A 13,755-nucleotide genomic window follows, 5' to 3' on the forward strand; every position below is an offset into this window, starting at 1 on the left:
AATTCCAGCTACCTTTAGACACCGGAAATGTATTACATGATCCCGTAGAACCATGATTTAAGTGTAGAGGGAATACATACATGTTGCTTTAACCTCCTTTTTCTCTGGTCAGACTGGAATCCCTTTTCCTTTTTTTCTGCTGATTTATGGTGGGAAGGGGGATGATTTAGCCATAGCAACAGGAGAGCCATAAATGTTCTACAGGAGTGCTGATTACTTTGCTTTTTGTTCTAGGCACAGTGAGCTGCACGTTATTCCTGGCAGTTAATGGTTTGTATTCGGCCAGTGATGATGTGATAGAGCTAACACCAACTAACTTCAACAAGGAGGTCATTCAGAGTGACAGCCTGTGGCTCGTGGAGTTCTATGCCCCGTGGTAAGAATTACAGCTGCATACTTGCTTGCTGTTATCGTGGAGGAGCAGCATAGAAATCTGCTGCTGATCAGTTCAGGGTGTCATTCAGTTGTTGGCAATACAGTTATCAGTTTGATGGCCTCATGATGAGCAAAATAGCTGCAGTTGGGATTCCTACTTTAAATATCCTCATGAGGGGGAAAAAGGCAGGAACTGGTTTAAAGCTGGTAAATAGGGTCTGATAACAAATCTCGATGTGCAATTTTTCTACTGAAATCAGTATTAAAAATTACTGATTAAAGTGCAGTAGGTAAGTGAGAAAACCCCTCACTTTTGTCTCTCTGAACCTGATTCTGACGTGAACACGAGCCAGCAGTGTGCGCTGGCAGCCCAGAAAGCCAACTGTATCCTGGGCTGTGTCAGGAGAAGTGTGGCCAGCAGGTTGAGGGAAGGGATTCTCCCCTCTACTCTGCTCTCGTGAGACTCCACCTGGAGTTCTGCGTCCAGGTGTGGAACCCACAACATCAGAAGGATATAGACTGGGTGGAGCAAGTCCAGAGGAGGCCACGAAGATGCTCCGAGGGCTGGAGCCCCTCTGCTATGGGGACAGGCGGAGAGAGTTGGGCTTGTTCAGCCTGGAGAAGAGAAGGCTCCGGGGAGACCTTATTGCAGCCTTCCAGTACCTGAAGGGGCTACAAGGAAGCTGGGGGGGACTTTTTACAAGGGTCTGTAGTGACAGGACAAGGGGGAATGGGTTTAAATTGAAAGTGGGGAGGTTTAGATTAGATATCAGGAAGAAGTTCTTCCCGGAGAGGGTGGTGAGGCACTGGAACAGGTTGCCCAGAGAAGCTGTGGATGCCCCATCCCTGGATGTCTTCAAGGCCAGGCTGGATGAGGCTTTGAGCAACCTGGTCTAGTGGAAGGTGTCCCTGCCCATGGCAGGGGGGGTGGAACTAGATGGTCTTTAAGGGCCCTTCCAACCCAAAACATTCTATGATTCTATGATGATTCTATGAATGCGCAGATCTGGATTCACACTTAGAATTGCCAGTTTACATTGAAAAATACTGGCTTTGTGCATCTTAATCTAGCACCTCTGTCTCCCATCCCTCTCATGTCCAGAGCATGGACTCTCTTCCATGTATGTTCTGGTGATGTATATTCCATCTTTGCACAAAACCTCTGTGCTATTGCCATCCAAAATTCCATGTTCTGGAGAAAGGGATCTTTCATTACAACAGCCTGACTGTGTGGGCTGAGAGGTTTAGAGGAAAGCTTGCAGTGCCTCTTCTAGAGTTGTTGGAGCTTTACAGACAACAGAAAGCTTTATTGAACGATGCCAAGTAAAGGTACACATAAATTGGCAGCTCCTCTCTCCCTACAGACTTGTGTTGCTGTGAGTATACCCTAGTTGTTGGTCAACCATTGATCTTCTCCCCCAGACACCTCCAGGAGATGTCGTGCCATAAACGTTTGCTAGTCAAGAAGTTACCTCGCAAATAGTTTTTTCAGGCCTCATCACCAGTCCGTTTTAGCTTGCAACAAGCAGAGTATTGTGAATTTTGGTGCTCGTGTTTGCTTCTGTGCTAGGAAAGCCAGGTAGCAATTCCTGATTGTGTGGTGTTCTGTTTTTTTTTTTCTTAAAAGGTGTGGTCATTGTCAAAGACTAACCCCTGAGTGGAAGAAAGCAGCAACAGCATTAAAAGTAAGTTTAATCTTTCAGATGTGCTTGTGGCAGTGGATTGAGGAGAGTTTCACTGTTTGTCATCTGGCTTGGGAACATGGAGGTGGGGTTTGGTACCCCCAGCTGTATCACTTTAATCATACTTGTCCAGCCAGAGAAGTGGCCAATAGGAGGCACTTGAAGTCAGGATTTTTGTTTGGTTTGTTTTGCTTGGGTTTGGTTTTTTTGGGTTTGTTTTTTTTTTTTTCTTAAAAGAAGCTGTGGAATTGTAGGGGAAGCAAGTCAATTCTGTACCTGTGAATTTTCATTACTGTTTTCCAGGGCTGGTTTTAGCAGCACCAGAAGACATCAAAATAGCATGTTTCTTTCTTGCTGTCCTGTCACCTGCCTCTGAAGTACAGGAACAGCATGAACTGAATATTTGAAAACAGCTTTCTAAGCTGTTGGTGATGAGTATTTTTTTTTTTTATTAAAAGAAACTTTGTCATGTAGTGATTTGCTGAACTCTTGCCTAGGTAAAATTTTGTACTTTTTCAAAACAAAAAACCAACCAACCAGAAAAAACCCCAAACAAGCAAAAAAAAAAAAAAATCCCAAAAAACAACCAAGCAAAAAAATCCAACCAAAAAAATAATCCTATATATGGTGTTTTGTAGTGTAATGCTTTGGGGAGGGATAACACCTCCCTTTTGGTCACTGTTTTCTTACCTTCCTAATAATTCTCTCTCCAGTGCGTACAGAGTATAAAATGTGTTAAATCACTGTAGAGTCCTGTCTTAGGTTTTTGTTTTGATTTCCACAGGGTGTAGTGAAAGTAGGTGCAGTAGATGCCGATAAGCATCAGTCCTTGGGTGGACAGTATGGAGTAAGAGGATTTCCAACTATCAAAATATTTGGAGCCAACAAAAACAAAGCAGAGGATTACCAGGGTAATTATGATGCTCTTTCACATGTTGCATGTCTAAAAAATGCCCTGAATACAGTAATTATGGGAGCTGTTAATGCAGTCTTGTGTGACGCTTCCTTCCTGTCTAGTGCTTGTAGTAACTGAGAGACATATGGGTGGGACTTGCTGGCCCAAATTATGCATGTCTGAGTGTGGGCTAACAGTCCCACTTACAGTTTGTAGTTGGTGGAGGTTGACAGGTGGTTCCAAAGAATTATTCCTTTCTTGTTTACTGGGAGCTTGCCACAGCCCCCCCCACCCCCCATTGGATCAGGTGAGTAATTAAAAAGTGGAATGAAGTCAATCCTGCTACTTGTGTTTAAGTCAGTGATGTCCTGCCACTAGTACCATATCATTCACAGTCCAATCTTGCTTTTCTGGAAGAATCCTTAGGGTGAAAGAATATTGATTTTGTAATTAAGTCCGCAGCCTGCCTTAAACTGGCCTTTTGATGCTTTAATCACTCATTTTGCTATGTTGCAGGTGGCAGGACAAGTGATGCCATTGTTGATGCTGCTCTAAGTGCTCTTCGGTCCCTGGTAAAAGACCGTCTTAGTGGCAGAAGTGGAGGCTATAGTTCTGGGAAACAGGTATTTGAGGGCATGTGTGAGTGTTTTCAACTGGAGACTACCCTGTACAGGAGGTCAGAGCTTTCTCAACCTCTCATCAGATGTCAGATGCTCAAAGCACTTAATCAGCTTTGACCCTTGACTGGACTTGCCCCAGTGTGTGCATGCCTTTTACACTGGGGAGCCCAGAACCCCAGATGTTTGAGTGCTGAGCAGAGGGAAAGATCACCGCCCCAAACCTGCTGGCAACTCTGCCTAAAGCAGCTCAGGAGGCTGCCTTTGCCACAGCGGTGATTGCTGGCTCATGTTCAGCTTCTCCACCAGGACCCCCAGGTCCCTCTGGAAAGCTGCTTTCCAGCTAGTCAGCCCCCAGCATGTACTGGTGCATGGAGTTACTTTTCCCCAGGTGCAAGATGCTGAACTCTGAGGTCCCCATTAGCCCCATTTTCAAACTGTTTGAGGTACAATTTGCCTAGTCTGAGCTAGATCAATGAGGCTTTTTTAATTTGGTTGTGTTCTTCTGAAGTTGGCTCGCTGGATTTCTCCCTGAAGGTAAATTGAAAAGCTGCAGGCTTCTCCTAATGTTTCCAAATCATGGAGCAAGTGTACTCCAACGTTCTCAGGTTGGCCAGACAGAAGACCCGGGTGGACTGTACCCTGGAGTGTGTATCGCACTTGTCCGTGTTTGTTTTGCCTGGAAACCAGGGCACGGTGGGGTGGGGGAGTTGGAGAGCACTTTGTTCTTGGACAGATCAGAGCGTGAACAACTGGGGGAGTGTCCCCGCATCTTGTTAGTCAGTTTGACCTGATTTCTCTTTACTTTTTTTTTTTTTAAGAGAAGGTTCACTTGCTATTTCTTGAAAGTGCTGTGGGAGTAGGCTGTGTGTATTGTCACTTCTAAAATGGGAAAGTTGTATGACCTAACACTGCCTGGTTTGTATCTCATTCAAATAAAGACCATTTGGTACAACATGACACACAGGAGATAGTTTCTGTGAGGAAACCAATTTTGGTTGCTTCTGATGTGAGGGTCTGTTTATTTCTTACAGAGCCGAGAGAGCGGAGGTGGAGATAAGAAGGATGTGATTGAGCTGACTGATGACAGCTTTGATAAGAACGTCATAAATAGTGACGATGTGTGGATGGTGGAGTTTTATGCCCCGTGGTGTGGGCACTGCAAAAAGTAAATGAAGCTTTTCTTGGACGATTCAGTTCCCATTAGTCCTTGGTTTTGTGCAATATCTTTCATCCCTAAAGAGAACCTTGCATCCCTACTGTGTCAGGCTGTTAAGTGTTTTAACAAAAGATGTGTGGGCTTCTGCTGCTCAAGGCACCTTGGTCCTGCTCTGGCTGTTCTCCTTAACAGCAGAACTCCCAGTTACCAGTGGTAGTAAGATCCAGAAGCTATACTGACCTCTTCATTTCTTCAGATGTGGGACTTGAGTCTCATTGTGGAGTAATCCACCTACCTGTCATTCTCTGTAGAGACTTATATTTTTCCCAAGTGGAGTGTTCTATGTAATGTTGGAATGTGGTATACATACTTTTGCTAACTCTGAGCTTAGAGGACTCCTAATCTTTGTTTTTCAGTCTGGAGCCAGAATGGGCAGCTGCTGCTACGGAGGTGAAGGAACAAACAAAGGGAAAAGTAAAGCTAGCTGCAGTGGATGCAACAGTCAACCAGATGCTGGCAGGCCGATATGGGGTGAGTCTGCTGTGCAGGGGTTACAGTTTCCTTCCCATCTCTAGTAAGTCAGGCTTCCCTTGAATGCTTGCTGAACTGTTTCTAATCTGGTACCACATAAATGTTTTTGTGCTAAAAATAATGTTGAGTGACACATACCGTTTTTCCATCAAAACATCATTCTTGAATGTCAGTTATAAATAAATGGAGTGACAGGAAAGGAATAAATCTGGATGTTGCTGATGAAAAAGGCTGTTTATTTCCATAAGGTCTTGTATAGCTTTATTACGTGGAGATCTCTCCGTTCAGACGGTATGCTCTGTGGCCATCTCCAGAACACGCACGTGTACCTGTACATCTTGGTGCTGGTGGCCAGGGATCACTGACAATATTAGCTGCCCGGGTCAGCTGTGCTGTGGGCCCAAAGCAAATGGATATTCTTTAATTTTTAATACAGTTCAGGGAGCTTACAGCAAGCTGCTGTGTTTCCTTCTAAGTGCATGTTTTCAGCAGGAAAAAAAAAAAATGTAGCAAAGGGAGCTTGAGGTCCACTTGCTACAGTGCAGGTACAGTGCTTTCCCCCCATAGGCTGGGAAACTAATGTCTAAGAAATATGAAGAGTTAAGATAGTCCTCCTGGTACTTAAACCTGCTTGGTGTGTCAAATCGGAGATAAAACCGTTGCTGTTTCATGGGGCCTAAAACCTGAAACAGTGTTTCAGTCCATGTTAATGTTTTGAATTGTGCAAGTTGAAAGCTACTAAGTTGCTGAAGCTCAGTCATAACATGCTGCGAGACTTGATTCACGTAGACGTTAAATCTCTTCCCTTTCTCTTGATCTAGAACACATCAGAGTAGCAGATAATTTCCACCGTAGATGTTCAGATTTATTTGACTGATGACTTAAAACTGTCTTGCAGATTCGTGGATTTCCCACAATTAAAATCTTCCAGAAAGGAGAAGACCCTGTTGATTATGATGGTGGCAGAACTAGATCTGATATCGTTGCTCGTGCTCTGGATCTGTTCTCTGATAATGCACCGCCACCCGAGCTCCTGGAGGTACAGCTACATCACTTTCTGAAATTGCTTTTCCACCATATCCTTCACAGCAGTTTTTACAGGACTATAATAACTTTAAATAAAAAAAAAGCTTGTGTGCTGTTTCTGAGTTGTTCTGCAGTAGAAATCGCAAAGGATGAGAAGTCTGATCACTTAGCTTTCTGTTATTTAATTTTTACTGTGAGTTTATTGTTCACTGAAAGATGATCAGAATTGATAACAGCGAAGGCACTGACAGTGCTGTGGTACCAGGGTGTCTGAATCCTCGCTTGAGGAATAAGTGGAAAGGTTTGGTTCTGCGCCCCATCTTTTCTCTAAGAACAGGAGGACAAGGTTTTGCAATTTGTAATCTGTCCATTAGGAGTTGCAAGATGACTAACCTCGCTCCTTGTCCAAAAAATCTTCACCCTCTGTGTGGTGACTTGTAGTTTCAGCTTGATGTTGGTAGATTTGAAATGGTGATCAGTTGTCTTGCATGCATCCCACTGCAGAGACAATCCACTGGGGTGAAGGGGAAAAAAAAAAGTATCATTGATAAAGATGAAATAACACATTTTAAATTATGTTTTAAGTTTTATTTAATCCTAATTTGGTTTTCTGTATGCTGTACATACTGCTAGTACAGTAGTACATGTATGTAATTGATGGACATGTATTTCCAAGCATGCAGCCCCAATACTTTTACTGGTAGAGGTGCACAGTCAGAGTTTGGAAACACCTGATGTAGACACATGGATTGATTCCTTTTTAAGGTAGATCATATTTAATTGACAGTAACAAAGCAATACCAGTTTTATATCCTCATCTTCAGCAAATGCTGCAGCTTTCTGGCCCTCCTTACACTACCAGCACCGTGAGTGAAACATGCAGGCGTACATGTAGGTCTGGGTGTGCTGTTCACAGTGATTTATAATGATAGCAGCGTTTTGGTTCATACCAGCCCTGGTCCAAGGACAGTGATTCTGAGCAAGAAGCGACATCTTGCCGTGATGTTTGAAAGCCTTGCTTGGTACTGCTTGCTCTCCTGTTGGCTGCACGTCTTTACAAAGACTTCGCAAAGTCTTCTGTTATTACTTGTGTTGGGGGACCAGTGGCGTAGGGGGAGGCTTGTAAGCTTTTTGTGTCAGGTTGTTTCAGATGCTTATTACATTGTGGGATGGAGCTGGTGGGCTGTTGAAGAGAAGCGTGGTGGTCACAGCTGGGTAACCAAGTCTTAACTCCTAGTGACTTTCTGCCTCTTTCTTCTAGATAATTAGTGAAGATGTTGTGAAGAGTACCTGTGATGCTCATCAGCTCTGCATCATTTCTGTCCTACCTCACATTCTTGACACAGGTAGACACACAAACCAGCAGGCTTCTGTATGGACTTGACAGTTAAAGCATGTAGCTGTGTTTTTTGACTTGTCCAATTCTGTCTAACAAACAGGAGCTTCGGGGAGGAATTCTTACCTGGATGTCATGTTAAAAATGGCTGAAAAATACAAAAAGAAAATGTGGGGGTAAGTGTCACTGTGTAGACTGTCTTGAAAAAGATGAGCATTTTTTAAGTAATAAGAGAATCCTGTATGATAGTGATTTGTCAGCAGAGTGAGCTGTTCCTTGTTCAGGGTAGCATATCCTGAACACATAGTTGGTGTTTCACTAACTGTGCTGTGGGAGGGAGGTGCTGTGGCTTTAGAATAAACTGCTGAATTTTTTTCTTTTTATCCACATCTCAAATCCTGTATTTACAAGTGCTAAGCATTAATGAGATTAAGTGTCTCTTACCCTGTCCTGAATGCTAAAATACTGTAGGACAATATTTATCTGGTTTTTTAGGGTCTGGGTGAGTGTGCCAAGTATGACTGTTGAATTCTCAAAGGAGTAGGCCAGCAGGCTTTGCCTCTTCTCCTCTTGAGTGGAGGTTGGGGTCCCTGGGAAGTGCGAGTTGTTCTGGTACATTCTGCTGTGAAAAGAAGGCAAAATAGCATGAGAGCCTGGGGGAAATGCTAGGGTTGGCTGATTGCACAGGTTCTTCGCAGGACTTGCCGGGTCTCAGTTCCTCTAATGCTTAGCCAGTGAGGAACTAATACTGTGTGAAATACTGGTCTCTTGCAGTCTCTAGCCAGAAATCCTTTACAATGGGATTTGAGTAGTACTTTTTTATGGTTAGAGTTGTGACTTAAGCAAAGCTAAAAATGGCTCAATATAGGCTGGAGTGCAGCAATTTGTTCAGGTAGGCGGTTCAGGGAAAGGACTGTTTTACAATCATGGATGTTCTGATCCAGGTTTTGGTGGCTGTGAGCGTGGGCCTGGCCTAGAGGTGCTGTTCTGGAGGGGCTTTGTCTGTTACAATCATTCAAAATTGGGACCCTGCTATTCCCTGCTGACTTCAGCAACAAAGTGGGGTGGGTTGACACTGTGAGGGCACTTCACAGCCCATTTTGAACTCTGCAGCATTATGGGGTATGTGTGACTTCTAAACAATTGTAGTGCTTCTCCTAATTACTCATTTTACACTTTTTTTTCCTCAAGGTGGCTGTGGACAGAAGCAGGTGCTCAGTCAGATCTTGAGAGCTCTTTGGGGATTGGAGGCTTTGGGTATCCAGCGATGGCAGCTGTGAATGCTCGGAAGATGAAATTCGCCCTTCTGAAAGGATCGTTCAGTGAGCAAGGGATTAATGAGTTTCTCAGGTATGAAATCTTCAAGTGACTTAAATCTTTCTGTCAGTTGGGCTGTGACTCTTTAGACCAAAATCAGATCCAGGAGTCAAAGGACACTTTCACAGTTGAGAGGATTAAGATGATGAGCATTCACTGCAGTAGGGGAGTGATTTCAGTGAGGATTGCAACTATTACATCACCTCTTCCTTTTTCTGGTGGACAGAATTAAGAAGTTGGCCATTTAGACTTAAATGGTAGTTTTAGCACAGCTTTTGAAAACAGTAGTGAGATTTGAGCTTGGAAAATTCTGGTTGTTCGGTAACTTAAGAAATTAATGAGATTTAGTAATCAGTATTAATTAATTCCAGTGGTGCACTCTGATTTAGTAATTACGACGTTCTCTGTTTGGGAGTCTCAGTGTGTGCTGCTGAGGTTCTGTATGTTGCTGTTCATTCTGACTTGGTCTGGTCCTACCTCTCCTCTCCACCATTCCCTTGGCATCTGATAAACTAACTGGGGGGAGCTGAAGCAATCTGTCCAAAAATTCAATAGCTCTCTGCTCAGCTCAAGCTCCCTGAAACTGCCTCTTGCGTAGTTGGGCCGGAGCCAGCGCTGAGAACTGAATGTGAGAAGGAGATGGGGAGGAGGACAGGAGGTGTCAGGAGCACTGAAACAGAGCAGCTAAACTTAAACTGTTACTTCAGCGTGGTCAGAGTGACGTGGGAATGCTCCTTCTGGGTAAAACAGCAGCTGCCATAAGGTGTGTGAGAGCCTTTGGGAGCTTCTCTTAGCGCTGCTGCTTCCATGTCCTGGCTCAGAGAATGGCGAAGGACAGTCACAAGTGCAGCAGGAAATGCAGGTCTCCCTTCACCTTGCCCTAAGAAGCACATCAGTTGAACCCTGTTTTTTCTGGATTAATGGGAGCAGTGCTATGTTCTCTACCTGTGTAAGTGATCAGACTTTCTTCTTAATTCTACTGGATGCTCTGGCATTTAGGATTCGGGTGCCAGAGGGGTTACACCAGACAGTCTGTACTAACGCATGTGAGCAACACCTGCCTCTCCCACGCATGGCAAATTCTCGTAGTCTATAAAATCCATCCTGGTGAAACCTCCCCTGGTGAGGGTGGATAGTGCTTCCAGGACAAAACAGCTAATTTAACAGCTTATATCACATTAGATAATTGGCTTGGCATCATCTGACTGCGGAGCAATGCTTGCTGGGATAATCTGGCTTGATGGTTCGGCTCGGCAGCATTCCTCAAGAAAGCAGCACAGTTGCAGTGGGTGTAGTGGGCTGTTACCTCGGCTCGCTGCGTGCAGCTTGGGTAACCTGATAGGCAGTCTTGACAGCGTTGACCAAAAGTAAGGAAACTTGGCACTGAGAAGACCGTAAAAAACCATAAAAACTGGAGACTACACCTAGGGAGGAATGCTAATCCTGTCGTATTTGCTTCTGAAAGAATGGAAAGGGATTAGCTCTTCAGGATTTTAATGCTGGGCTCTTTGAGGAAACCTAATAGGGTGTGTCAAAGCAGAAGCCGGTTACCTCCTACCCGCTGTGACCCACGGAGGCTTGGGGTTCACCAGGGAAAGATCACTAGCTATTTCAAGTCACAGTTGCAGGTGGCTGCCAGACCTGGAATGGCAGACTCCTCGCCTCCAGGGATACACAACATACTCTTGAAGGGGCTGTATTGGTTCGCAAGTGTTACAAGGGGCACTGCTGAAATAGGAAACGGTGTAGCTCGCATAATATCAGTTGTGAACTTGCGGTGCTGCTCTACGGGCTCTTTGCAAATTGAGAAGCAGAAAAGGAAAGCTTTTGCTCCCAGACAGTAGTTTAAATCTGCTTGCGTCTCTTGAAGCAGATCTCAAAGTTAACTTCCCTTTATCTTCCAGGGGGATGGAGACTGGAGAAATCCCTTAAATGTACTTGTTTGGTTTTTTTTCTTAGGGAGCTGTCTGTTGGTCGTGGCTCTACAGCACCAGTGGGTGGTGGAGCTTTCCCTAAAATTCATTCAGTTGAACCTTGGGATGGCAAAGATGGTGAGGTAAGTGGGGCTCCACTGTATCTTAAAGTGACCATGGCAATTTGACATGTTCAGAAGAAACTGGACAGAGTAACTGAGACCTGGCAATGTGAAAATTCTTGTTCCTCAAAGATTGTGGCACACTGTCTCTTTTTTTTTTTCCCATGACTTAAATCCTGCCAGTCGACCAAAAACCAGATTTGGTGTTTGACATTGTGGACAGGCACTCTGCCTAGTTGTTAGGATGTAATCCAAAAGTAGAATCCCATGGGGCTGGAATGTGTTCCTGCCTGTGCTGGTGAGGGAGGTGGTAGCATATGCGTTCGAGACCCGAACGTCTGGGACGACTTTGGTTTTGTGACATGCTGGCCTCACCACCCAAGTCCTCCTGTCAGCAACTTTGTGAGGGAAATCCTGTGTAATAACACAGGGGTTCAGTATGTTCTTAAGGTTCAACATGGCTATAAAAGCACAGTCACCATGATCCTTTGATCTACTTTATATGGAATTAAATTACACTACTAGGATAGTTGTGTTACATAATTTGCCCGGAAGCGGCGTATTTTCATTAGGAAATAACCTTTTAGTCTAAACACTCAGCACTTGTCCTGTGCTTAATGAGTATTTATGAATGAAAGAGCCAACAGGCAGGAGCTTTACCCTCAGGATGAAGTAAGCGTCTTCCAGTCAGTGATGTCCTGGTGTTACGCGCTTCTAAACACGTGCTCAAACCCTTCCCTTTCTCACAGCTTCCGGTGGAAGATGATATCGATCTCAGTGATGTGGATCTGGATGACTGGGATAAAGATGAGCTTTGAGATCGTCAGGAACCTTCTTTTCTTGGGAGAGTCTGTGCAGCAGTTTGCAACCTGGTTCACAGTCAGATGGATTTTTCCAGTGGCCTTTTTATGGAGAAACAGCACGTGACGCTGTGCTGTTGGGTGCACTGCAGCAGTGAACTGTACACCTCTCAAGAAACCATTGCAGAAATTCTATGAATTGTCATAACCAGTAAACTTGATTGTATTCTGTGTAACAAATATTTTGAGGACAACATGGATCTTTCTTTGGAACATCTTGGGGTTTATTTTGTGGATAGTGTGCTGTTTGAGTGTAACTGGAGGCCATTAGTGTAACCAATTTTAAATGTGATATTTTTTTGTCCATGGAGGTGGAACCTGGTCAGCTTCTCTTTTAGTTAAAGAATAAAGCAAAATATTTTTGACACACAGTGTTAGTCTTGTATAGAGTAACAAAGGTGCACGTGATAAAAACTATCCTGTTTTGGATGACTCTTGAAAAATGAACTGTAGGGTAGAGAGGCTGGTGCAGAGGGGAGTCCTGAACCCACCCCCTTGCTGTGAACCATTTGGATGGTGTGGCCTAAAGCCTGATTAGATGGGACAATCTTCGTTTAAATGCTCTTTAGTCTTCCTTTTCCTATTCCTTCTCAGGGGCTTTCTCTTTCTTTGTGCCAGGCTCTGTAAGACCATGACGACAATAGAAGCGGGGTTGCTGCTGTGGTGGGAGACACGGGGAGCTGTTGGTCTCTTCTCCAGGATTAGCAGTGAAGCTAATTCCTGGTTTAGGGCATGAAGATTTGCAGGTGCTAACAGACACCCTGGTCCTGTCACCAGCAAATTGGATAATATTTCTTCATTTAACCATCTGGCACGGTTTTGATTTGAAATTGCTGTCTCCTTGGAAGGGGAATCTGGAATGGGGATGGCTACCACTGGGTTTTAATTAAAAATACTATAATTGTTCTCCATGCCCTGTATTGGGGTCTAGTGAAGTGACCCTCCTGCGATCATCTTATTGGTAAGGAATGACAGAACTGAAAGTTTCCCCTCCTTCCAAGGGAATAACTTAACAGGGGTGTCCGCAGGAGAGCGCCCGCGCCCCATCCCTGTGGAAGGCAGTGTAAGAACCACTGCCTGCCGGCCAGCAGCACCCTGACTGCAGGTTTGGGGCAACTGTCGTCCCAGCAGGTGAGATCTGATGGAGCTGTTACACCTGAAATACCTTGGCAAAAACTAAACTTGTGAGTACGTGGGGCTAAGTGCAGTATGACTCCAAGTTCCATGTGATTTTGCGGATCTTTTCTTAAGCTTTTCTTTTTTTTAAATTAAAAAAACCTTTGGGTTTTGCTGTGATGCTTTCTACTTTTTCTGGTCTGTCTGTTTGCTTTGGTAGAAGAACAAGACTGTACATACCTAGTAGACCCATTAGCCACCACACTTTTAAAACTTGTTTTATTTCAAGTCCAACAGATATTCCATCTTTGTAACTTACCAAAAAAAAAAAATAAAAACTACCATAGTACCTCCTGCCTCCGAGATAAGTTTTTGTGACAGTGAACAAGCGATGTTGTACTGAAGTACTATAAAAATTTCTGCAGGTGGGAGGGAGATCTTGGGCAACTGTTCTGCTACAGCATTTTAATCTTACTTTCAGCAGCTAAAGATTGTTTTACTGTGACAGCAGGGTCTTGAACAGGTGAAGCTGGAGCAGTGTCTAACTGCAGTCAAGCAGACTGAGATCGATCCTGAAGTAGACGTAAGGGTAGTATTCCTGATTGCTCAGCTGTAATCCTGGGATGTCCATGCCGGGCTGCAAAAGGAAACGGTCTGACTTGAGTGCCAGTGAACAAACTGCTGCGTGGTTCCATGCCGCAGCGGATTGCTCCTGCGCTCCTCTTCTGCAGGTGGAATGGAGCGTTCCGTTTGCTGTGCTTAAGACGGGGAGTTCATCACTGAGAATGTGGTGTTTGCTCGGGGTT

The 13,755-nt window shown here is 44.4% G+C and overlaps 1 protein-coding gene across 1 annotated transcript; it reads left to right on the forward strand.

The window, feature by feature from the left end:
- Positions 1-204: 204 nt before the first annotated feature.
- On the forward strand, positions 205-12,204 carry PDIA6 (protein disulfide isomerase family A, member 6; the record flags this gene model as incomplete). The annotated part of the gene is made up of 12 exons (XM_010147427.1): positions 205-376; positions 2,003-2,060; positions 2,842-2,968; positions 3,469-3,575; positions 4,604-4,737; positions 5,145-5,259; positions 6,158-6,298; positions 7,547-7,631; positions 7,725-7,797; positions 8,813-8,971; positions 10,898-10,994; positions 11,723-12,204. Coding segments are annotated over 12 exons (1,337 nt in total), but the record flags the coding sequence as incomplete, so codon positions are not given.
- Positions 12,205-13,755: the final 1,551 nt, after the last annotated feature.

The sequence above is a fragment of the Eurypyga helias genome, unplaced genomic scaffold (genome assembly GCF_000690775.1).
Source record: "Eurypyga helias isolate BGI_N326 unplaced genomic scaffold, ASM69077v1 scaffold42742, whole genome shotgun sequence".
Classification (NCBI taxonomy): domain Eukaryota; kingdom Metazoa; phylum Chordata; class Aves; order Eurypygiformes; family Eurypygidae; genus Eurypyga; species Eurypyga helias.